The sequence below is a fragment of the Gobio gobio genome, assembly GCF_949357685.1.
Source record: "Gobio gobio genome assembly, chromosome: 8".
Classification (NCBI taxonomy): domain Eukaryota; kingdom Metazoa; phylum Chordata; class Actinopteri; order Cypriniformes; family Gobionidae; genus Gobio; species Gobio gobio.
The window spans coordinates 28851476-28878177 of record NC_137114.1 but is presented as its reverse complement, the minus strand read 5'-3'; the positions used below and the strand labels follow the sequence as shown (position 1 = coordinate 28878177).

Genomic DNA, 26702 nt, shown 5'->3' with positions numbered 1-26702 from the left:
CAAAATTAGTTTTGTTTTTTGAGTATGTAAAGGCTGGAGTACAAAACTAAAGTCACAAACCTATCATGAGATTCGAGCAGTATTCAGGTTGAAGTTAAAGCAGGTTTTGGTCACATGGAGTAGGCTACTTTCATGTGTTATTCAGTTTTATTTCAGAGGATTTAATAATGCCACATAAAGTATAGACATAGACTTGAAGTTCAAGAGCTTGGAGCCATCTGGTTATTAATTCTTTTCGAGCTGTCAGATTTCCCTTAGAATTCTCTGCTATGTTTCGGTCCTGAAGAGCGCAGCTGGTGGCGTGCAGGTCTGAAAGAATGGCCTGCTCTGGTTCTGGTTGGACGAGGGCCCAGCTCTAAGATGTCTGGCCCCTGGTGCCTGTCTCAGTGATGAAGAGCACCTCCACCATCTTCCTCCTCTCTCTATCTGTATTGTGCAGAGCTGAGGTATTGATCAACATATACATTTTGCAGCAAAATCTAATAACTTATTATTAATGCAATACATTAAATACAAGGCAAGGCAAAAAAACATGGAATTTCTTGCATGCAGGGTACTTGTGTACATGGTTTTAGTTTCAAGAAAGTTGTAATCTCATGGTGTCGTGTTATTTCAGAGTGTGAGTGGGAAGACGGTGAAGGACACAGTGCAAGAATGGAACAGGTATCGGAACGAGTGCGTCTTGAAGATAAGCTCACAACCCACACCCTCGGGTAGGCATTAGCTCTTCTCATCTGTGTGTGTGTGTGTGTGTGTGTGTGTGTGTGTGTGTGTGTGTGTGTGTGTGTGTATGATTTTCTATATCAACATTGGAAAACAGCTAGTTGAGATTTACTATGTGTATATCAAGAGAAGTAAACACACAGAGAGGAACGTTTCACTAACCACTCTAAATGTTTGTCGTGAATCTTTCTTGCCGTATAAATCTTGCTTGCATAAGAAGTGTCAATAAGGATCATTTTAGTTACACTTCTAACATAGAATTCAACAATTAGATATACAATTTTATATATGATATAAGCTCAGCACATTAACTCTATTTTCTCCATTAGGTTTGTTTTGCAAAAGCATGTTTGATATGTACGCTTGTTGGACAGATGGAGTTCCCAACACAACTGTGAAAGTGCCGTGCCCCTGGTATCTGCCTTGGTATGATCAAGGTACAGCTGCCAATAATAGTGCCTGTTGGCATCGAAAAATACAAATATGCTTCATAAATGTCATGAAATTCTCCATATTCATTTTTAAAGAGCATCTTAAAGCTTAACCTTTGTTTATGTTAAATTTTTTATTTTTATCTGTTTATCTTAAACTCCTTTTATCTTCTGCCAGGTAAAACAGACAGACAGATTTACTAACATAAAAATAACTTATACCGTTATTCTTGATAAATGATGCTGTTGGTTGTCATTTTCACGACTGTTCAGTCAGCTCTCAATTCATAAAAGAAGACTCTCCAATACTAGACATGTTTGGAGTAAAAGAAGGCCTGTTATGTATTACTGTCCTCTGTAGTGCGTAATGGGTTTGTGTCACGGGAATGTGGTCCAGATGGCCAGTGGCTCACCGTAAACCACAGCCGCACATGGAGAGACCACTCACAATGCAATGCAGATGGCAGCCAGCAGATAGAACAGGTAAATAGATCCCAGAAGGGTGTGTAAAATGATGAAGAAACCAAATATGAATGTACATATATATGGTTTGTCAGTCGTCCTGTATTTTTTAGCAGATTGCATTTAATGTTTCCATAAGAAAAGAAAATTCTTATGTTCACAAAGGCTGCATTTATTTGATAAACAAACTATATAATTACAATTTAAAACGTTTTCTATTTTAATATTTTTTTTTTATTTAATTTATTCCTGTGATGGCAAAGCTGAATTTTCTAGTCTTTATCAATTTACTCCAGTCTTCAGTGTCACATGATCCTTCAAAAATCATTCTAATATGCTGATATGCTGAATAGAAAATAAAAAGAACCACATTTTTTTTAAAGAAAGTCTATAACTTTTAATCAATTGAATGCATTCTTGCTGAATAGAAGTATTAATTTCCTTCCTTCCAAACATTTTTAAAAAATCTTTTTTGACCCCAAACTTTTGAATGGATATGCCCTATGACATGACTGAGATTGTGAAAATGTTCAAATATAAGTATATGGCTTCTCTAATACAGTGGGGAGAACAAGTATTTGATACACTGCCGATTTTGCAGGTTTGCCCACTTACAAAGCATATAGAAGTCTGTAATTTTTATCATAGGTACTCTTCAACTGTGAGTGACGGAATCTAAAACAAAAATTTATTAATTTGCATTTTATTGCAGGACATAAGTATTTGATACATCAGAAAAGCAGAACTTAATATTTGGTACAGAAACCTTTGTTTGCAATTACAGAGACCATACGTTTCCTGTAGTTCTTGACCAGGTTTGCACACACTGCAGCAGGGATTTTGGCCCACTCCCCCATACAGACCTTCTCCAGATCCTTCAGGTTTCGGGGCTGTTGCTGGGCAATACGGACTTTCAGCTCCCTCCAAAGATTTTCTATTGGGTTCAGGTCTGGAGACTGGCTAGGCCGCTCCAGGACCTTGAGATGATTCTTACGGAGCCACTCCTTAGTTGCCCTGGCTGTGTGTTTCCGGTCATTGTCATGCTTGTTTTTTTGACTTCCTGCTTCGCTACTGTTCGGACGCTCTTGCTTACTGCTACGCGCTTTGCTCTATCGCTTCTATATTTTATCTCATAATTTCAACCTCAGCAAATCAGCACAGCGCTCAAACGACAAAGCTTGACTCCAATGATAAAATTAGAAACTCTGGTGACTGAATTACTAAACAAAAAGCGGAATATTTCAACCGACCAGCCTCCCACTGCCTTCAGCTTACATTCTAGAGAAGGGAAAACACAGCTGCCTACATTCAAAAGGATAAGGAAATGCCTCTTCTAGAATCTACTTGCTGCTCAAACTGCCACAGACTTTTACAAAGGATTGCAATTCTTGAAACAAAGTTATTTGGGGAACCATCCAACCAGACGAATCACACAGCAGCCCTTCATCATGAACGCCCTCTGCACACTGCCGGTGAGTCCCATAAATGTAGTGCTACTCAACATGTAGAGAAACAAGTAACTGATCAACACACTAATCGATGGCACAAACAGGGAGCAAGACCCAAAGCCACTTGAGACATCAGATTGTCACGAGCATCAGATATTGCCGCAGTAGCATGCTCTACCCCAGACACAAGGATTGCAAACACTAGTTTCCTACCACCAAATATACATCTTGAAAACAGATTTGAAGTGCTAATGAATGTGGGTGAGGAATCCCCAAACGTGATGAATGTGACCGAACACAGATTGAATCAGCCCGTAGCTAACACTAATGCTAACAGGCGCTCAAGGTCAAGCAGACAGCGGCCCTCAGCTCAGAACGCAGCCGAGCCCAGGACTCTGATAGTGGGGGACTCCACAATCAGAAACATTAGCAGCAGGGATACAACTACATGCTGCCTTCCACAAGCAACAGTCTCTGATGTAAACAGGGAACTTAAGAACATTCTGATGAAACATAAGACTGCAAATCGTCTTATCATTCATGTGGGAAAAAACGATATTCAGAGAGAGGAGTCAGAACTCCTTAAGAGGGATTTCAATGAACTTTTTGAAACACTTAGAAAACTGAAAGTTCAGCCGTTCATCAGTGGACCACTTCCAGCAAAAGGAACAAATAGGTTTTCACGGCTACTTGGGCTTAATACATGGCTGCAAAATACCTGCAACATGAAGGGAGTGAACTTTATCGACAACTTTAATCTCTTCTGGAGTCAGAGACAACTGTTTACATCAAATGGCCTCCACCCAAACAAACTCGCTGCAAGAGTGCTAAAGGACAATATTTATTTTTCCCTTCATCATCCTTCAGCTGTGTGTGCTAACCCACTCAATCTGGATGGCACACACACACCAGTACAGAGTATGGACGATCACAGGACTTCATTTCAGCATCTGAATGGACATGCGGTTGATACACCCCACAAGGACAATGATAACACCACGCAGCCACAACAACCACTTCTCATGGGCATACTCCAAGCTGCGCCCTGCCCTCAGAGCTCACCACAGACAGACTGTGATGGATTAGAACTGCTCCAAGTGACACAGATCGAGCCACTAAACAGTAACATCTCAGCCCGGACTGTGGAGTCTGTGGATGCACTGGTAAAAATGGGGACCATCGGGGGTGAGACTGAGACTGATGAACTCTTACAACTTATACGTGGTATAAACAATAAGCTGGATGAAATGTCTAAGTCACTCCTTGAACAGGACGATAACATATTGCAGCTTCTGGTAACACCAGAGAAACAGCCCCCCTCACCAGACATGTTATTCCTCTCTACAGCATCCCCACTTCTGAGCTTCACAGAGAAAATGGATTTTGTTTATACTGGAACCAGAAAATCACACTCGATCGCTACGAGCCCACAGATATCAACCAAAGAGCTTCGAGCCCCACAACCACCAAAGACTGTAGGCCCAGCTCGCTCTGCCCCTCCTCCTGTGAGATTTCTTCGGTCACAACGCCAGGGGACACACCCTCCTCTATCTGCACCAAAAACAACTGATACCAGCTCTCAGTGACGTGTTCTGGGTCCTCGCAAAGTCAACAGCAACTTTATCAAATGTTTAAAAAACAAGCGTGAGCCCTAATTTTTTAATTAATACTGTTAAGTTAGCACTTTTAAACTTCCGTTCACTTAAAAACAAATCATTTCTAGTCAACGACTTAATATCCACAAACAACCTAGATTTTTTGCTTCTAAATGAAACGTGGTTAGAAGACAGCTGCAGTGCTCAACAGTCCTCAATGAAACAGCCCCTCCTAACTTTACTTTTATGAGTGTCTGCAGACCAGTCAGAAGGGGTCGCAGCTCTATTTAAAGATGTCTATCAATGTAAGCAAGTATCATTTGGTGATTATTTGTCTCTAGAATATCTGGGCATTGTGCTAAAAGGTGCACCACGCATCCTGCTTATCATTATTTATAGGCCTCCGAAATATTCTCCGGCCTTTATTGATGATTTTTCAGAGCTGTTATCAGCAATCTCATCTGAGTATGACTGTTTTGCTATTGCTGGGGATTTTAACATTCACATCGACAATGCTGAATCCAGTACAACAAAAGATCTCATGACTGTTCTTAACACTTTTGATTTGACACAACATGTACACGGACCCACACATGATCATGGACACACTCTAGATTTACTTATCAGTAAGGGTCTAAACATTTAATCGATAGTTATTAAGGATGTGGCACTGTCTGATCATTTCTGTATTTTCTTTGATATATCAATCTCTCCTGCCATTGAAACTAGATCTGTCTCTGTCAAAAAGAGATGCTTAAATGAGAACACTAGTGTGCTGTTTATGAAGTCTATATCTCTAACACCAAGCATATCTGCAGACTCTGTTGATTTTCTCCTTGACTCTTTTAACTCAAAAGTTAAGAGTGTAATTGATGATATTGCCCCTGTGAAAGTCAGAAAAAAGAGTGGCAAACAAAAAGCACCTTGGAGAAACTCAACAGCAGTGCAATTAATGAAAAGACAATGCAGGAAATCTGAACGCATGTGGCGAAAGACAAAACTTGTAGTCCATTACAACATCTATAAAAACAGTCTTCATGCTTTCAATGTGGAACTAGGCAAAGCTAGACAGACCTTCTTTTCAAATATTATAAACAGAAACATAAACAACACACGCACTGTTTTTGCTACTGTTGAGAGACTAACAAACCCCCCGAGTCACATTCCCAGTGAAATGCTCTCAGACAGCAAATGCAGTGAGTTTGCTTCCTTCTTCTCAGAGAAAATCATTAATATCAGAAATGCGATCAGCACATCGTTGAGTTGCTCTGGGGTGAGTCAGATCAGACCACAACCTCAGAAAGTTATTATGACTGATTTCGAAGCAATTGATGGTAAAATTTTAGAAAAAAACGGTACAACACCTTAAAACATCAACCTGCGCCCTTGACACACTCCCCACTTCTTTTTTCAAAAGTGTGTTTAACTGTTTACAAGCAGATCTCCTAGAAGTGGTAAACGCCTCACTTCTTTCTGGGACTTTTCCAAACTCCCTTAAAACTGCAGTAGTAAAGTCTCTCCTTAAAAAGAGAAATCTGGATAACTCCATACTGAGCAACTACAGACCAATCTCAAATCTCCCCTTCATAGGCAAGATCATTGAAAAAGTTGTTTTCAGTCAGCTGAACAAATTCTTGAACTCAAACAGATACTTTGACAATTTTCAATCTGGTTTCCGACCGCATCACAGCACAGAGACAGCGCTCATAAAGATTATAAATGATATTCGCCTCAATACAGATACAGGCAAAACATCAATTCTGGTAGTACTGGACCTCAGTGCTGCATTCGACACTGTTGACCACAACATACTTCTTGACAGGTTAGAAAATTGGGGTGGGGATTTCTGGAATGGTCCTCAAATGGTTCAGGTCATACTTAGAAGGGAGAGGTTATTATGTGAGTATAGGTGACCATAAGTCTGAGTGGACATCCATGACATGCGGAGTCCCACAAGGGTCAATTCTTGCACCACTCCTATTCAACCTGTATATGCTGCCACTGAGCCAAATAGTGAAAAATAACAAAATGGCTTACCACAGCTATGCTGACGACACCCAGATCTACTTAGCCATATCACCTAATGACTACAGCCCCATTGACTCTCTGTGTAAATGCATTGATGAAGTTAACAGTTGGATGTGCCAAAACTTTCTTCAGTTAAACAAAGAAAAAACTGAAATCACTACATTAGGAAACAAAGATGAAGTTCTCAAGGTGACACATATCTTGAGGCTAAAGGTCTAAAATCAAAAAATCAAGTCAGGAATCTTTGTGTGATTTTGGAGTCAGACCTGAGTTTCAGTAGTCATGTCAAAGCAATAACTAAAGCAGCTTACTATCATCTGAAAAATATTGCAAGAATTAGAAGCTTTATTTCCAGGCAAGACTTAGAGAAACTCGTTCATGCTTTTATCACCAGCAGGGTGGACTATTGTAATGGTCTTCTCACTGGCCTTCCCAAAAAGACCATTAGAAAGCTGCAGCTCATACAGAACGCTGCTGCCAGGATCCTGACCAGAACCAGAAAATATGACCATATCACACCAGTCCTCAGGTCTTTACACTGGCTTCCAGTTACATTTAGGATCGATTTAGGATACTATTACTTGTATATAAATCACTAAATGACCTAGGACCTCAATACATTGCAGATATGCTGATTAAATACAAACCCAACAGATCACTCAGATCATCAGGATCAAGTCAATTAGAAATACCAAGGGTTCACTCAAAGCAAGGAGAGTCTGCTTTTAGCTATTGCCAGCCGTAGCTGGAACTAGCTTCCTGAACAGATCAGATGTGCTCCAACAGTAGCCACTTTCAAATCCAGACTCAAAACACATCTGTTTAGCTGTGCATTTACTGAATGAGCTATGCCACTGTACGTCCGACTGATTGCACCTTATCTTATGCATTTACTCAATGAGCTCTGTACTTTGTCCGAACTGCTTGCACTTTAATTATTTTTCATTTTAACCCTGTTTTATTTTTAGTTTTTAATTATACTTTTTATTTTTAATTATTTTTTATTTTGTTAAGGCTGTCTGGGTGGAAGAGATTGAGAGACGGGGGAGCGATAAATCGAAATCCCTCCAGCGCAAGGACGATCCGTTTAGATCTGCTCTGACGGATAGATCTGTATAGCCTTGGTGGTAAGAGGAAGGACCGTGTAGATCCGCTCTGACGGTCGAACAAAGTCGAGATAGCCCTGGTGTTCCTGTCCAGGAAGATTTGTCTGTAAAGGCCTGTTCACACCGGGACGATTTTCGCACGCGTTTATCGCCGACGTTTAACGCCTCGGGACTAAACAATGGGCGCCAATGTGAGTGTTCACACCGACGCGCAAAACGCCAGGCGTAAAAGCGTCATTTAAAAAAAAAACGCCTCGGGTTCGTTTTTTTATTTTGACGCGGCGCGTAAAAAACTGTCCGACCAATGAGATCGGCGCTTTTGTTCACGTGCCTGGAGCTGCTGAAGTGACAGTAAAACACGACTTGGTGGCGCTCAAGCACAAAACGGTCTTGCCGAGCACACATTGATACGACGAAGAAGTAGTAAGTAGACAAAGAAGAAGATGAACTGCTAATGCTGCTTGCCAGTTAGCAAAAAGTGTGTGAATGGTTTTGTCCATATACATAATATGTCTATGGTTTTGGCAAGCAAGTAAATACGGTCTCTCTTCTCCTTCTGTGTGACAAGCGAGTGTTAGAGGCTTAAAGTGCCGCAGCACCATCTTGTGTACCGGGAGCGCATCGACTGAATGTGCACGTTCACTCGGCGCAGCGCCAGTGAAAATCGCTTGGGTGTGAACACTCAAGACGCGCCGAAAAACGGCACGAAAAACGCTGGCGATAAGCGCGCGCGATATTCGTCCCGGTGTGTACAGGCCTTAAGGGTAATGTTTAAATGCACAGTTACTTGACAAATAGTTTTTGAGTACTCCCTCCGGTGCGAGGAAGACCCGTTTAGATCTGCTCTGACGGGTAAAACATCTAGAGAATGCCCGCAAGTTAGGCCAAGAAGATTTGTCTGTAAGGGTACTGTCTAAACGCACAGTTACCTGACAAATATTTTTAAAGTAAACCTGGCTCTCCATTTTCTTCCACCCCAGATAGGGGATTTCATCTTTATTTTTATTTCCTTTTAATTCCTATTATAACTATTATACTATAAATATTTTTATTTTATTCACTTATGACTATTTTAACTTCATTTCTGTGTAAAGCACTTTGAATTGCCACTGTGTATGAAATGTGCTATACAAATAAACTTGCCTTGCCTTGAAGACCCAGCCACGACTCATCTTCAATGCTCTTACTGAGGGAAGGAGGTTGTTGGCCAAGATCTCGCGATACATGGCCCCATCCATCCTCCCCTCAATACGACAGTCGTCCTGTCCCCTTTGCAGAAAAGTATCCCCAAAGAATGATGTTTCCACCTCCATGCTTCACGGTTAGGATGGTGTTCTTGGGGTTGTACTCATCCTTCTGCTTCCTCCAAACACGGCGAGTGGAGTTTAGACCAAAAAGCTCGATTTTTGTCTCATCAGACCACATGACCTTCTCCCATTCCTCCTCTGGATCATCCAGATGGTCATTGGCAAACTTCAGACGGGCCTGGACGCGCTGGCTTGCGCTGCAGGATTTTAATCCATGATGGCGTAGTGTGTTACTAATGGTTTTCTTTGAGACTGTAGTCCCAGCTCTCTTCAGGTCATTGACCAGGTCCTGCTGTGTAGTTCTGGGCTGATCCCTCAACATCCTCATGATCATTGATGCCCCACGAGGTGAGAACTTGCATGGTGCCCCAGACCGAGGGAGATTGACGTCATCTTGAACTTCTTCCATTTTCTAATAATTGCGCCAACAGTTGTTGCCTTCTCACCAAGCTGCTTGCCTATTGTCCTGTAGCCCATCCCAGCATTGTGCAGGTCAACAATTTTATCCCTGATACTGTCCTGATACTATATATCTGTCCTTACACAGCTCTCTGGTATTGGCCATTGTGGAGAGATTGGAGTCTGTTTGATTGAGTGTGTGGACAGGTGTATTTTATACAGGTAACAAGCTCAAACAGGTGCAGTTAATACAGGTAATTAGTGGAGAACAGGAGGGCTTCTTAAAGAAAAACGAACAGGTCTGCGAGAGCCGGGATTCTTACTGGTTGGTACATTTAGTCATTCATTTACATTTAGTCATTTAGCAGACGCTTTTATCCAAAGCGACTTACAAATGAGGGAAATAGAAGCAGCTAGAGCAGTCTAAGGGCAACAATATCAACAATATGCAAGTGCTGTAACAATTCTCAGTTAATCTAGCACAGAACAGTTTTTTTTATTTTTATTTTTTTTATAAATAAATTAGACAGACAGACAATGAATAGAATGATAAGTGCTATTCTCGATCGGTCAGGTGTTGCTGGAAAAGATATGTCTTTAGACGTTTTTTGAAAATGGCTACAGACTCGGCCGCATGAATTGAGATAGGCAGGTCATTCCACCAGGTGGGAACGGTCCAGGAAAAGGTCCGTAATAGCGATTTCATGCCTCTCTGGTATGGCACCAAGAGGCGTCGTTCACTGGCAGAATGCAAGTTCCTGGAGGGTGTGTAAGTCTGGTGTGTAAGTGTGGTAGGTGATCAAATACTTATGTCATGCAATAAAATGTGAATTAATTATTTAAAAATCAGACAATGCGATTTTCTGGATTTTTGTTTTAGATTCCATCACTCACAGTTGAAGAGTACCTATGATAAAAATTACAGACTTCTACATGCTTTGTAAGTAGGAAAACCTGCAAAATCGGCAGTGTATCAAATACTTGTTCTCCCCACAGTATGCGTGCTTTATATTATTCAGTATATACTCTTTTTCTTTTCATTTTGAAAGATAAAAAAAAAAAAAAAACTTTTTAAACTTGGTCTAAGAGAAATATGTCTAACCAGCTGAGATACAGATTAGGAAATAAATAGGCATAATTAGTCAAATGAATCACATCATTATTTAAATTTTCCTGGACAAATTAAATTAGTTTTGTGGCTCTGTTGAATTCGAGTCGCAATTCAGTAAATTCCACTTCAGTTCAAATTCCAGTTTAACTTCTTGTGGGACCAATGCATTAAAATTCCAACTAGTAGCGAGTACTAGCCTATAACTCTGTCAGACACATCATGTTGTTGTTCAAAACGACTGAAAAACGTCTCAGTGAAAGAAACCATTTGGATTATGATGTATGGAGAATTAATGTAAAATATGAAACTGGCTGTGTGAATTTTTCTGCAGTTCTGTAATTTCATGAACCAAAGCACTTGGAAAGCAGTCACTCTAGTGTCATTTGGAGAGCTCTGCTCTCATTTCGTATTGGCGCAGCAGACTTTATCTCCCGCTTGCAGAGTTATTTTCCAGAGTTAAAGGCTTTTACTCACTAGTGTGATCCCTGGATATAAAGATGTCATTACTCTTTGCCTGAGGCAGCTTTCAATGGCTGTCAGTATGGCAGAGTTAGAAAAATGTCTCAATTGCTCTGAAGCTTTGCCTTCATGTCTCACACAAGACATCTGGGAAGGTTTTTCTTTTAGAGTAGTCGCATGATTTAAAATGGCTCATATCTGTATAGTGCTATTCTTTCACTCACTGTTTTCACAGGAGAATCAGATGATGATCTTGGCCTATTTCAGGGTGATGTACACAGTTGGTTACTCTCTGTCCCTGGCCAGCCTGTCTTTAGCCCTCGTCATACTTCTCATATTCAGGTGAGTTACAGCTTTCCTTTAGAAAGACGGAAAAAAAACAAGCCTTATTTATCCTGCAATATGATGAATAAAAAAACAAAAAAAAGCTAGAGCCTTCGTATAAACATGTTGCATGCTGCATGCTGTTCGCCCAATCAATGACCTGCCACTGCAAATATGCAAATCAGAACATTAATCCAGGGTTCAAGAATATATAATGTGAAACATCATTTCTGAATACCTAGGATTAATTAAATTATGAGCAGTGAGAAAAGTGAAGCTATATAACCCAGTATTTTCATTCAGTCTTGATTGACCCAGGGTAAAGTATTTCAAGTGTGAAAAGTCATAATGTGTTTGTGTGTAATATTGCAGGAAGCTGCGTTGCACACGTAATTACATCCACACCAACTTATTTGCCTCATTTATCCTGCGAGCTGTGTCCATCCTCACGAGAGACGCGCTTCTCATGAAAGACGCTCCAGAGTTCAGGGACAACAAAGATGTTTCAATCGTTCTGAGTGACGAGGTAAGCAAAACGGTGCTGACTCTACATTACAGTAATTACAAGCAACAAAACAGTAGCAATCCTCAGTATTTTTTTTATAAAATGTAAATTCATGGTAAAGTTACACTTAATGTTTTGCAGTGTAAATAAACATTATATACAATCAGTGGCGGCTTGTCAATAGAGGGCGCTGGGGCGCCGCCCCCATCAAAATTCCGGAAATATACATGTATACAAAAGTGATATAAAAATGAAATAAAAATAAAATAGTTTACTCATACGATGTGCTGGCTGTTAGTAAGAGCCTCAGCATTTAATAAAAACTGGCTTTGATCGGTTAACTATTTTATATGTTCTTCAATATGTTTCATGCGGTTTCATGCGCGAGGGACACCGGACAAATGGATGTCTATCTGAGTCCAAAAATCTATGGGCAGCATGTGACCTGAAGCTGGTCTCTAATTGGTTTCTTAAAGATCCTTCTCCGGACGCAGGTCGCTACATCCCTGGCGAATCAGAATTGGATGCGTGTTATTTTATCTGATCTGATTGGTTCTCGTCACCTGTCATTCAACTTTCCGTTCTTGGCAACTAAAGCGAAAGTGCGGGGGCGACACAGTCACTCCGACTCCGCCAAAACCTTGTTAGGAATGGATGATCACTTTCGTAGAGATGGCAGCAGTTAAACCAAATTCTTTCACAAGGCATTCGCTGGAAGAAAAAAAAGGATAATGGATCCCGGACCAACGCGATTTACAAATCCAGCAGCAGGCCAGTGATAGATGATAAAGCTACACTCGGAGCTCCACACGCTTGTTATGAGAAACGTAGGTGGCTGGCTGGATGTGTTGTTAGCAATGCCCTTTATTACTTTCCCTGTCTTTTATTTCAAAGTATCGGTACTGAAGTTTTGTGGACAACAACGGGTGTAAGAGACCTCAAATATCTAACTGAACAATGCAAACGTCATGACACTACTGAGATGACTGACTTTAATCAGAGAGTTATTGAGAAATTTGCTGGCCAGAAAGAAAGGATAGCAAAATTTATGTTCAAGTAGTCAACATGCTAGTCTGTTGTAGCTGTTTTCTTTTGTTTTTCCTTTCCTCGTTCAATGATATGTGGGAAATGAATGTGTAAAAAGATAAAAGTGAAGACACTGTTTTCTCTTAAATGCTTGAATTTAGTCAACATGCATCTTGATACCCCCCCCCCCCCCCCCCCCCCAATAAGAATGCAGCAATAGATTTAATAGATGTATATTTTATTTGTCAACTGATGTTAGTCTTTTAACTATTTCCCCACCAAACTCAGAATTTTGTTTTCACTTTTATATGCTAGGAGGTGTTATGACACATCTTCTGAAAGAGTTCTGAATCTCCTTATCAAAACACATGCGAAGAACTTGTGGAAACAAGCGATATCATATGTAATCATATGCATATGTAAAATAACGCGATCATTAACATTAAACAGCATATAAATTAAAACTGCCTTACAGAATGAAACCCAGGATGAGCCATGACTGTGCAAGCATTAGGGGTTTTACTCTATCTATGTTTTGATCATCGTTCTGAATATGATCTAGATGTGGTCTTTGACAATCACCTGATTTTTCTCAGATTTTTGCTCAAAATTATGCTTTTTTTTATGAAACTTACCCATATTCAAGTGTTGATTAAAAAATATGCATGGAGCTAGAACAAAATAGAAACTTGAAAACTTTGAAACTTTTGTGAAAATTATCAAAAATGCTGGCGGGGAAAGAGCTAATAAACTTATTTTCATATCATCACTCATCAAAGCTCAGTAAACACTGGTCACAGTCACATGTAGCCTGGAGATGTAGCCTACTTTTCCCACAAAGCTGATTGCTCACAAAAGATCATGCTTTCAAGTTCTTTTAAGTTTGGTTTTGAGATACTGTATCCATATATTAGGGTTGTATAGCCTACTTACTTTTTAATTAGTCTTCCCATTAACACCATCATTTATTTATTCTGACCTATATATGAATCCAGATTGTATCAATGTATGAACAACGTCATAGGCCAATCAAGGTAGCCTGACAAGCCAGACCCACATCAAGATGTTGGGTCTGGGATTCTGGGAACTCACCATTGGCAGGGCTCAATCCGAGGGGCGGGATAAACGGTTGTCTTTCAAATTCCCTCTGCACGCAATAGCAAGCCAATGGAGAGTTGATAGACTACCCTGGCTGCAAATTACATTTTCTGCCGCTAGGGTGCGTCTAGATTTCTAGGCTACAATCAAAGCACACCGTTGGACAATTTTTTTTTTGAAAAAATTTGTGATTTATACACTTTTTAATTTCATAATATTGTCATTGTTTTATCTTTGTATTGTGGATTTTTTTTTCATCTACTTGTGCCTCCTCTGAGGAAATGCCCCTTCTACAAAACTATTAAAGTACATGGTTTGGTACAGTACAGTAATCAATCCCACATTAATCTCCCACAGGTGATGTCAGGCTGCCGTGTGGCTCAGGTCCTGATGCAGTACTGTGTTGGGGCCAACTACTATTGGCTACTGGTAGAAGGTCTATATCTTCACAACCTGCTGGTGCTGATGGTCTTCTCAGAGAACAGTTACTTCTGTGTGTACCTCTGCATCGGCTGGGGTGTGTAACTTTACAAAACTCATTCTACTCTTTTTGTAGAACAATTGTCATGAAAATAAACCATTTAATATAAAAAAATATATATATATTTCCATACATATGAGTTTGAACAATTACCACAATTAAATTAATTTGATCTTTTTTTAAGAAAGTAAAAATGTAATGCTAATGAAGATACATTCTGTGTTTCATCCGATGTTTTCTGACAGGGACGCCCGTGCTCTTTGTGGTGCCTTGGATAGTTGTTCGTTACTTATATGAGAACACCAGGTCAGATGTGCCAAAAGTCTTGATGCAACAGCTTTCTTTCATTTGGTTAAAGATTAAGAGCAACTTTGGTTAAGCATTACAAATGTCCCTACACATTTCTCAAGGTGCTGGGAGATCAACGAAAATATGGCATATTGGTGGATCATCCGAACGCCAATCCTTTTTGCAATATTAGTGAGTTTTCCTCTGTATTTACCTCAGTTTGTCTTGACTTTGTCTTTTGTATTTATAGTCACTCACATAGGTTTACAGTATATGGAACTACAGATCTTTTAATTCTACTGAATACTGGAAATTTCCCACTTCTAGCCTGTGTTCCAGATAACTCAGAACTTGGAATTCTCAACCAATGGAACATTGCATTAGTTGGAATGTTGGAAATGACATCAAATGTTGCTTCTCACTATAATTAGTCGGGGTTGAAAGATCTACTGCATCTTTACTTGTAGGGTTTCTGACCTATGTTTCAGTGGTTATTTTTGAGTGGGAAGTGGAAGAGTTCCGAGTCATCTGGAGACCGGTTGCACCAGCTATGCGCAAGTTACAACTTAGCCTATAGTTTTGACGCAATGGTCACTAAGTTACAACTTATGGACTCCTAAATATTTTTGTGTTGCACCATTAAACATAGTTAAACCGTAACTCAATAAGCTAAATATTTACGGAAGCCTCCAATCAGTAGTAACGGTTAGAATAAAATAGCAGACTGACTGAACTGCATCAATGAGCTCTTGTTTTACCCCACAGACTTATTGATAATGCTGACATTTACACTTGCTTGCATTTTAAGAGAGGGAACATTATGTGCAGATTACTTTGTTAGTGGCTCTTCAACAGGAACTCCTCTGTGCATTGGTCCGTGTTGTGCATGTCAAATAAAATCGTCATCAATGACATTTCTTATGTTTTTGTATCAGTATTTATTTATTGGTCATTTATTATCATATTATTCATTTCAAATACCATGTTATTCATGATGTTATTCAAAACTTCTGCTCACGTATTTGAAGGCTGCTATTAGATTATTAAGGTAAACGTTACATTATGTGACTATGCATTATGTATAGCTTAGGACCTAGCTACATTCTGCCTTAAAAACAAATGGTGCAACCAAATAATAAAGTAGTGTTAGTTACAAACTAGCTAGTTACTAAGCCTCTAGTGTGGACTCCACGTTCCAATTTAAGTACGAATTTTACGAATGGCTGGTGCAACTCTACCCTGGAACGTAACACATAAATAACCAGTTAAATACTCTCACTCATGCATTATACATGGTTGACTGTTTTTCTGCACTCCGAAATTACTGTGGCTAGGTTTGAATGGATCTGTCACACTCAGTTGGGATAATTTATGCATTTTTCTACATTCCCCAGGATGAGAAGTCTTGTGTGCCTTTACATTGAGCAGTCTACATGTAATTATTTTTATATTAAAATTTGAAAATAATGATCATATTTTGCAGGTGAACTTTTTCATATTTATAAGGATTATTCAGATCCTCATCTCCAAATTAAAAGCACATCAGATGAGATATACAGATTATAAATTTAGGTAAGAATTTGTCTTGTTATTTTAAATTAATTTAATAATGAAAGTGTTTTGATTTTGTTTATTTTTAAATTATTTTCAACAAATTAATTTGTATTATGTTCATCAGTAGTTTTTTTTCCAGATTTGCTTGTAGTAATATAAAAAATTCTACTTAAAACAACCTGATCTGTTGGTTTTTCCTTGTTCCCCGTATTTCTGATTTCTTCCATGTTACGTAAACTGGAACTGTGTCACATAAAGTGCCTTAGCAAGCTTTTGATGTTTCAACCATTTTCAAGGAAATGTTTCATCCTCTTCCTCAAATGTCAGCCTTGAGGGCAGCATATGTTTTAGGGAGCTGTTCTTTTCCTACCAGAGACAATATTTCTAGCCTTTAAGCTTAAATCCTGCTTAGCCATAGTCAGTGGTGCCACAGTTACTTTGAAAAAGTAATCTGATTACTGATTACTCCTTTAAAAAGTAACTTAGTTACTTTACAGATTACTTGATTTTAAAAGTAACTAAGTTAGATTACAAGTATTAGTTACATTCAGCAGTTGCCGACAACACCCCTGCCGCCTCAACATAAAAATGACAACCATTTTTGCCAACACTCACTTTATTGGAAGTGCATTTTTAACAGTAACATTCAAAAATGTATCTCCTGACATTTTAAGTTGAAATGAAAAAATATTTCCTGAAAAAAAAAAAAACGTTTTAATAAAAAATGTAATAAAGACAGTCTTTCTTGACTTCAGTTAACATAAATACTCTCCCCGAGATGCAAGAAGAAAGCAGAAATATATATTTTTTACTAAGGAAAATGACAAAAATAGTAACTCACAGTGATTTGGATGAATTACTTTAATCTGATTACTGGTTTAGAAATAGTAACGCGTTAGATTACTCGTTACTAAGTAACGCGTTACTGGCATCACTGGCCATAGTGGAATAAAAGATTGATTGAAATGTATCAAGCACATATTTATTGGTAATAATGATGGAGGCTAAATAGATTCTTGATTTACCCACAGTGCCTCACTATTGGTGTTTTATCTGCCTATGAAATCTCTTTTCAAACCTGAAAGTACTTGATAGAAAAAAATAAAATGCAAAATTGAATTTAAAGAAAAGTTGATGACATTGAAGTGAGATGGGCCGGATTGTGTTTTGAATAAGCAGTGTTTAATATTCTTGGTCTCTCAGGTTAGCCAAGTCCACGCTGACCCTCATTCCCCTGTTAGGGATTCATGAGGTGGTGTTCGCTGTGATGACAGAGGAACAGACTGAGGGCGTACTTCGCAACGTCAACCTGTTCTTTGAACTCTTCTTCAATTCCTTTCAGGTACAACTAAGGGGATCAAGAGAGACAGACCGTGTCACAACATGGCCTAGATCATAAAGTGTACTTACTTTTTTGTTTTCCATGCACTATTTTAATGTAGTGTATGTCCTTACAGTTAATGAATTTTGACACTAGTTGCTGTTGCCCCACAGGGTTTTCTGGTGGCCATACTATACTGCTTTGTCAATAAAGAGGTATATTTTTTCTATAATGTATATTGTACTTTTTATATATATATATATATATATATATATATATATATATATATATATATATATATATATATATATATATATATATATATATATATATATATATATATATATATATATATATATATATATATATATATATATATATATATATATATATATATATATATATACTGTATAATATATTTAAATAAAAATGTTATATAGATTATAATTTTTTATTTAAGTTATTGTTTTAAATTAGAAAAAGTATTTATTTCTTTTTAGATAACTAATAATATCCCTGATATCCTATATATCTTCACATAACTGCTATTTTACACATCTTGTCTTTGATTAGGTACAATCGGAAATCAAAAAGAAATGGCAACGATGGAGATTGGGAATAAGCATTTTGGATGACCTACGTAATACAGGTAGCAACACACAGCAGGGAGGTGCCGGTCCCGGTCTGTGCCACCACGACCCAGCCTGCTCTCCAGAATGCCCTCTGGACAGTGGCAGCCAACTGTCCTCAGACCCAACACCCACAGAAACCCACCCGACCGTTCAACAACACTACCATCCTGGAGCAAAGAAAGGCAAGGTGTACTGCTACATCTCTGCCCGAAAACAGGTTCTGAACGGGTTGGATGTACCAGCGTTACCCCAGTGTGCCTCAGAGGGTGCAATAATGTTTTCCGAGAGCTACTGCTGAATGATGTGGACTGTGCTGGCCACTGATTGGACAAACAAACCTGGATATCATGGAGTGTCTTGGAATATGAGATCTCATTGTTTTTGAACTATCGAAAGGATATTCTTACATCACGTTACTCACATTATGCCTGACAACCCTCTTTATTTGTTTTTCTCATTTGATGTTTTCCACAATACCTCAATACCTCATTTTGGACACAAGATGAATTCTGTTATGCGCCAGTATTGTGGATCAACATTGCCATTGTCTTCATTGCCACAAAGTCATTCATATTTTTAATTGCATAAGGGATTATCTGTTGAAAGTTCACAGGTAAGGCACACAAACTTCACCTAGCCTGCAAAATCACCAAAATCACCATCGATATAGTCACCCAAAAAAGTATTTGGACCTTAGACCATACCATTCAAAATTTTCATTCACTTATATTCAGCAAGGGTGCCTTAAAATGATCAAAAGTTTCAGCAACAACGTTTGCATTTTTACAAACAATTCTATTTCTATTAAATGTTCTTATCAAAGAATAAGAACATTTTTAAGCATATAAAAAAAACATAATAGGTGCCACAACTGTTTTCAACATTGATAATAATAAATTATTTGAGCAGCAACTACGCATAAGAATGATTTCTGAAGGATCATGTGACACTGAAGACTGGAGTAATGATGCTGAAAATTCGGCTTTGCCATCACAGGAATAACCTGAATTTTAAAATATATTAAAATACAACATACAATATTTCACAATATTAGTTTTTACTGTATTTTTGATCAAATAAATGTAGGTTTATTTTGATGTTTGTCAATTTTATGTGCAGGTAAAATACTTTTTGGGGAGATATACACAGAGAATAAGGACCAATAATAAGCTTAATTAAACGTGTAAATTGGCACTAGACTGACGTTCCCCTGACATTGTCTAAAGCACATACTCACCCTGATATGACAAATGCCTCTGAAGGCGTTAAATGTAATATTAAGGTTTTGTGTGGCTCTTATGCAACCCGCTCAACCAGGATGGCGTGCTCTAGGCATTCTCTTAAACAGCAGGAAATCTAATTCTTTTTTATGTCTCTGCATTCCACTCGTTGGCTTAATCCCTTTTCATTCAGTGCCATGACAGAACCCAACTGTGAACTGTATGTCTGAAAGGATTACTAGGTGATTTAGTTATTAGGCAACAGTAACACAGAAACAGTTTGTTTCCAAAACTTTATGAAGGCTTAAATCAATGTATCCCCTCTTTTTTGAACCACTCAAAAGAACTGAAATCTACTCTTCCATTGTGTACCCTTTAGTGTGTGTGATGTGAAGGCCAAGTATGGTAACCCAGTGTCCTCTGCATTTAACCCATCCAAGTTCACACACATTAGGAGTAGTGAGTAGTGAACACACACACCCGGAGCAGTGGACAGCCATTTTTTGCTGTGGCGCATTGGTTGGGTGCCTTGCTCATGGTGCCTTGTTACCAGTCTGACTCTCTAACCATTAGGCCACGACTTCCCCCATTCACCACTGCCCCAATGTTACTATCACTTCACTGGACAAATTATTTTTCTGCTATAGATGGAAGAGTGCAATAATAATAGTGACATTTATGTATGTTGTACCTGAGCTTTTACTGTGGTTAAGGCAATATATTATGTCATATCTAAATGTGTAGGCATCAAGCGGAGGTCGTTGTTCTATTGCTTTCACATTGAGGTTATTTATTCATTGACATCTAAAGCCACCCAGTGGACGTGGTGAGAACTGCACAAATGTGCTGTGGAGTTGCGTTCGCCCTGCACTGAAGAAATCTTTTATCATCTTGTTAGTGCTGATTGACTTTAACCGAGTACAAAGAGTTTGTGGTTATGCATGAATTTGTCAATATATGCAATGTCTTTGTTGTACACTCTGGTACAGTTTGTCTAGTTCTGATGAAGCCACTGTAAAACATAGTTATTTATCAAGGGGGTGAAGGGGGGGGGGGGGGGGGGCTGTATAAGTATTTTGTTTCAATAATAATAATTAATATTACTTCAATAATATTTATTAATACAACTTTAAAATGTTCTATTTTGAGGGTATTCCTGTACTAGACAATATTCTTCTCTAAATTATGCACCATTAGATATAAAATAATACAAATGTTCGAAAAATATTTTTATTAATAAAGTATTTAATATAAAACTATTTTCATTTTTAAATGTACAGTATGTAACTTTTGGCCCTCTAGCGGTTAGAAAAAACAAAACTGCATGCATTTTGTGGAAGAACATTGTTTTGGTTGTGCTTTTGCTCTGTGTGACTGTGTAACTATAAATATGGTCATTCTACTGCTCATAAAACATTCACTGCTTGGCTGAAGAGGTATAACCAGTTTAGATGGAAAGGATCTCAAGCTGACTGCCTGAAGACGTTACTGGAGCTATACCTTTTAATAGACATAGTATTTACTTGAAAATAAATTCCAGCCCTACGCTACAACAACCCATAATGAAATGACCCTTCACAATAGATAATGCTTCACAATGAAATTGAGATGCATCACTCTTACAACATTCCAAAACCCTCAGTTCTCCCCATCTCCAAAAAGCTATGCCGATGTTGATTCTGGTTTTATTACAAGCTTTGTCACATTCTCATTTTGCCTCATACTCTCCTCTGTTCTGCTTTTTTTCCTTTCTGTTTTTAAAAAAGGGGATTATTTTGTGACAATTAACCTATGTCACTCCCACACTATACACGCTTAAAAGTAGCCGGAGCTTTTCTATATTTACAGATATGACAAGACACCCACAGGCGAGTGACATATGTACATAGTTTCCCGTGAAAACCATCCGGCTACGTCTAAACTATAAACACATATAATAGGCTTTCTATAGTGAATCAGGGTAAGACAAAACTCTTTGGAAGAAGAATTGATGATGTATTGACCAAATAGCTAATTTTCACTAAAAAAGTCAGTGTACCTTTAAAGGGGCTATATGCAACTTTTTCCCCGAAATAAACGTAACAATAGCCTTTTTATTTTACCATTAATGACTCAAACATCTCCTGATTTTTCCTATTTTCTGTCGGGTCGTTTTTTTCTCGCGCTGTCTGCGGATGTGACGTCACCACCGCTGCGAGAGCGAGCAGAAAATAAGAGCAGTTCTGTTTTTTGGCCACAGGTGTCAGTCGGGAGTTTAAATTTCAGAAAAACGCATATAGCCCCTTTAAACACAAAAACATGTTCTGTGTAGAAAAATAAATAAAACACTGTGCCAACTCAGATGTTAAACTGCATTATTTGTAAAAGTGCCAATAATATTGTTTGACCTGTAAAAATAGCTGCTCATGTCCTCAAAACATTCCACAGACATAAGCTTCTGTGTTCAGACGCCTGAAATCAGGTATTGGAGGCTGTAATTCATCAGAAAGGTGATTCACTGATCATGTACGCTGCAAAAAGTGGGTAATGTCTAGACTCCTTGAGGGCATAAACATGTAGGCCTACGCATGCTAAATATCAATTTTGTATTTGACAAACAAAAAAAAACACTTGTGCAATAATATTGTTTTGGACATAATTATTTCCATTAAAGCATCAAAATGAAATAGGAGTATGTTGAATGCTTTCTTTGTTATTTTGTGGACTGTTCCTCTGTCCTAGGAATGGCATAGCACTCGTATGTGCGGGGAATGCGGCCAAAACTGCAATTTGCAGGCGTTGTGTCGAGCTCTTCTGGTGGCACCGTGGCTTTGAAGGTGAAGCGCTGAAGGAGGGAAGTGAAGAAGAGGAAGAGTTCTGTCCGAGCCAGAGCCTCACCGAGACACGCACGCTTGCCTGTCAAGAGAGCACACAGAAAATCTTTTCTCTGTGTATCTTCCATTTTTTTGGTCTGTGATTTGCCCTTTAAAGGCAACTACTGAGGATTATTTTGGTTATGGTTATTTTTGTCCCAGTATGACTAAAACACTGATGAACATAATTATTTAGCATGTGTTGACATCAGTTTTCATCTCAAGAGGAACATTTTAGTGGTCTAATATGCACAATGAAGCTCTGAGCTCACCCATGCCGAATACAACAAATGCATCATTCTTTTGGAATCGGTCATCTGCATCCAGGAAGTTCTCAGGATCGAAACAGTTTGGGTTCTTCCAAAGTTTCGGGTCTATAAGCACTGAGGATAATAGTGGAAAAACGATTGTTCCCTAGAAGAAAGTTTATTTTACAAATAAAAAGAAATATGTAAATAATAATAAACACTTGATGAATTAAGATGATGAAAATGCATTAGGAGAACAATACCTTAGGAATGACATAACCTTTGTATTCAGTGTCGCACATCATCTTGTGTGGGACAGAGATGGGTGCGAGATCCATGGTGCGCTGGACCTCGTGAATTACAGCATCTGTATATGGCAGGTTCAGTCTGTCTTCAATGGAGGGCCAACGGTCCGGTCCTACAACCTCATCAATTTCTCGCTGAACACGCTCTGTACAGAACAAGTGAAAGTAAAAACACACTTAATGCTTGGAAAGAGAAGCATTTGTTTGACCTCACCTTGCACATCTGGGTGCTTCATCATCAGAAGCAAAGCATGTCTCATGGTGGATGAAGTGGTTTCTGTACCGACGCTGAACAGGTTCAATATTAAAGAAACCAAGTTGTCAAAATGATATTCTGTGTCAGGCTTGTCTTTCTCCTGCAAAAGAGGGCAGGTTTATGAGGTGTTGCCTCGTTTATACTGTCAAAGATGACTTTATACGTTATAAAACAAGCTGTTGAGATGTATCACTTCTAAAACTTGTAAATGTAGAAATGTTAACAGTGTTTAATCGGCATCATGTCATCATCTCACCACCAGATGGTGCAAGTGAATGTATTCAGGACCATGACTTAAACGGGATAGTCATTTAGTCACGCTCAAGTTGTTCCAAACCTGTATACATTTCTTTCTTCTGCTGAACACAAAGGAAGATATTTGGAAGAATGTTTGTAACCAAGCAGATCTCGGCAGCCATTAATTAAAATACTATGATAGTCAATGGTTGCTCTATCTGCTTGGTTACAAACATTCTTCCAAATATCTTCCTTTGTGTCCAGCAGTAGAAAGAAATTACTACAGGCTTGAGGGTGAGTAAATGATGACAGAATTTTCATTTTTGGGTATGTTTGTAATATGTATAAATGGCCATTTTTTTCAGGGATTTACCTCTTTCATTTTTAACACAAAGACCTCAATGAAGTCCTGTGGGCTCGAGGGATCCACATTATTCATCCGAGCTTGTGCCTCACACTTGTAGTACTCTCTTGACGCTTCTAGGTCTTTAAACAGCTGATGGTGTTTACCAGGGAAAAGACTGACTAACCTTGGGAATACATTATAGAGCTAAGAAAATAAAGAAACAATTTGAGTCTCAAAATACAAATTAAACAATTTATGCACAATTTCTTTTTACTATTTCACTATGTAAAATTTGTTTAATGTATTTTATTAAGAAAAATTAACAAAACCCTTCAAAAGTTGAAAGAAATGAATACTTGTATTCAGCAAGGGTGCATTAAATAGCTTGAAAGTGACAGTAAAGACATTTATAGTTACAAAAGATTTTCATTTAAAACAATTGCTGTTCTTTTGTTATATTCATTTAAGAATCGTAAAAAAAAAATATATATCATGGTTTCCGCAAAAAAATTAAGCAACTGTGATAATAAATGTTTCTTGAGCAGCACATCATCATATTAGAATGATTTCTGAAGGATCATGTGACACTGAAGGCTGGAGTAATGATGCTGAAAATTCAGCTTTGCATCACAGGAAAAAAATAAATTAATTTTACATTACATTAAAATGGAACTAAAAATATATTAAAACAGCTATTTTAAATGTTATTGATAATTCACATTATACATATATATTTATATATATATATATATATATATATATATATATATATATATATATATATAGTGCAATACCTGTCCAAGAGGGCTACTGAGGATAGCCAAGTAAGTATTTACAGTCTGAAGGAGAAACTGAAACTGTGGATCCTCCAGTTCAAACCTATGGCCAAAGACAATGCTGCAGATCACATTGGCCACGGCATTAGACAGCATGTCTGCAGGGCTGAATGCAGAGCCTTTAATGAGAAAAGAAGAGCAAAGAGATCAAGTTTCATCAGTTTAGAGTTTTGTAAAAATGCACCATGCTCTGTAACATGCGATGTGACACACAAGGAACTTAACTTTGAACTCTCTCTTGCAAAATTGGCATCCCCACTGAGGTTCATCATCTCAGTATTGTCTTAATTCACATTTATTTCCCTTCACCCCCTCTTCCCCCATCTCTTCTCTCCACATGCTGAAACCAACTCAAATTCACTCAAAAATCGATATGTTTTTTTTTTCTTCTCGCAATTATCATACAACGCTATAGGCTACATGTTTGGTATCATTTGAAATATCTCGGTGAGACTGGTACAAAGTTCTCATTCCCACAGAAGTAAACAAAAGGTAATAAAGGTTTTAAGAGTGGGTGTGCCATCTCCCAGGGTCTTTCATGCAAATGACCTTCTGTCCCCAAAAGGTGTAACCTAACTAGGTCTATGACCCTAGTTAATGCAAATTCCTATTGTAAGTTCATGCCCCACATTGAGGGATGTTTTGTCTTGGTCTGGGTATTTTTTTTAAAAATGCTGAAAAAGGCTCGGGGCGATTTGAAGGCAGATCAACCCCTAATGCTGAGTGTCCTCCACACACTCTTCATAAGTGTTGGGGGTAACGCATTACAAGTAACTTCAGTTACATAATAATATTACTTTTTCAAGTAACTAGTAAAGTAACGCATTACTTTTCAAATTTACAACAAAATATCTGAGTTACTTTTTCAAAAAAGTAACGCAAGTTACTTTTTCACATTTATTTGACTGACAGCTCTCCTGCCCCCATGTTGTGAAAAATAAGTGGAAAGGCGTTGTGTGTAAACATGATGGTTATTGTAGTTCTAGACTAACTCGCACAATAAAGATTCTGTACTCCTCAAAATGAATAAAATCAGTAAAATGCAAAATCAGAGTACTCAAACCTCAAATATATAAATGTTAAATAGAACAAATATTTTTATGCATTTAATCTACCTTTATTGACCAATGTCGTGCTGCTGACCTTTGATGATTCAGTTAAGCCATGAGCAAAAATTACTAGATTTTTTGTTTTTATTGGTAAAACATTTTTCTCCTGCGTCCTATTCTTCCATTATCCAGAATGGCAGCACATTTTTACCTCAGCCTGAGGCCTATTATTTCAATTTTGGTATGAAGAGGTCTTTACATTAGCACAAAAAATGACTTTTTTTGCTATTAAAAAACAAAACTAAAAAGCAAGCCCAGCCCAGGTGAGAAAAAGTAACGTAACGCATTACTTTTCTTAAAAAGTAACTAAGTAACTCAATTAGTTACTTTTTAAGGGAGTAACGCAATATTGTAATGCATTACTTTTCAAAGTAACTTTCCCCAACACTGCTCTTCATTATATATATTTATACAATTTTCAGCATTTGATTTTTTGTATTGATTTCCTTTGAATTGATAATTCAATTGGCATGATATGTTTACCTGACTAAAAGTTATATTTGATTTTATTCTGACTCTTATGTTGTTAAGACTTATGTTTAGGGATATAATGATTCAGTCGGAGCCGGTTGAAAATCGATACAAATGTGTGACGATTCAAGTCGGTTGAGATGTTAAACGAATTGCGATACATATTTTAAACAGCCTCACTTTACAGGCAAGATAGCAACCAGCAAGTTCTAGCTAGCGTTACGGACTGTACGTGCACACTAGCATGAAGAACAGTGAAATAAGCTAATGTTTTCAGTTCATTAATATGGAAGTTGGGCGCGAGCGCACCCGTGTGCACGCGCCGTCAAACAGAAGCATGGCGACGGCAAGCACATAGTTTACGTCGACTCATTCAAATCGGAGGTGTGGCGGCATTTTGACTTTCCGAAGACTAATAAATCACCACAGTGACGGGCTCCAGTCACCTCTGTCTGTATGTAAAAAGATAGTAGTAAAATGTTTACTTTATAGTAATAATAGTTTACTTTATTACCAAACCACAC

General features: G+C 38.2%; 2 protein-coding genes across 2 annotated transcripts in view; one reads left to right on the top strand and one right to left on the bottom strand.

Annotated features, from left to right (window-relative positions):
• Nucleotides 1-389: 389 nt before the first annotated feature.
• gipr (gastric inhibitory polypeptide receptor) lies at nucleotides 390-18596 on the top strand (the record flags this gene model as incomplete). The annotated part of the gene is made up of 13 exons (XM_079823111.1): nucleotides 390-446; nucleotides 617-713; nucleotides 1053-1160; nucleotides 1516-1637; nucleotides 11305-11411; nucleotides 11766-11919; nucleotides 14380-14539; nucleotides 14749-14809; nucleotides 14914-14983; nucleotides 16275-16363; nucleotides 17549-17687; nucleotides 17840-17881; nucleotides 18240-18596. The coding sequence occupies 13 exons, from the start codon at nucleotides 390-392 to the stop codon at nucleotides 18594-18596; spliced, it is 1563 nt and encodes a 520-aa protein (XP_079679237.1).
• A 3614-nt stretch (nucleotides 18597-22210) lies between these two features.
• Nucleotides 22211-26702, bottom strand: part of LOC307131129 (cytochrome P450 2M1-like) — a gene marked incomplete at both ends in the record, with an annotated part of 29788 nt that continues 25296 nt past the window's right edge. Inside the window, 6 exons of the mRNA XM_079824618.1 lie at nucleotides 22211-22413; nucleotides 22643-22784; nucleotides 22882-23069; nucleotides 23138-23279; nucleotides 23790-23966; nucleotides 24557-24717. Of these exons, the coding sequence (XP_079680744.1) occupies nucleotides 22211-22413; nucleotides 22643-22784; nucleotides 22882-23069; nucleotides 23138-23279; nucleotides 23790-23966; nucleotides 24557-24717 (1013 nt within the window). The remainder of the gene's footprint in view (nucleotides 22414-22642; nucleotides 22785-22881; nucleotides 23070-23137; nucleotides 23280-23789; nucleotides 23967-24556; nucleotides 24718-26702) is intronic.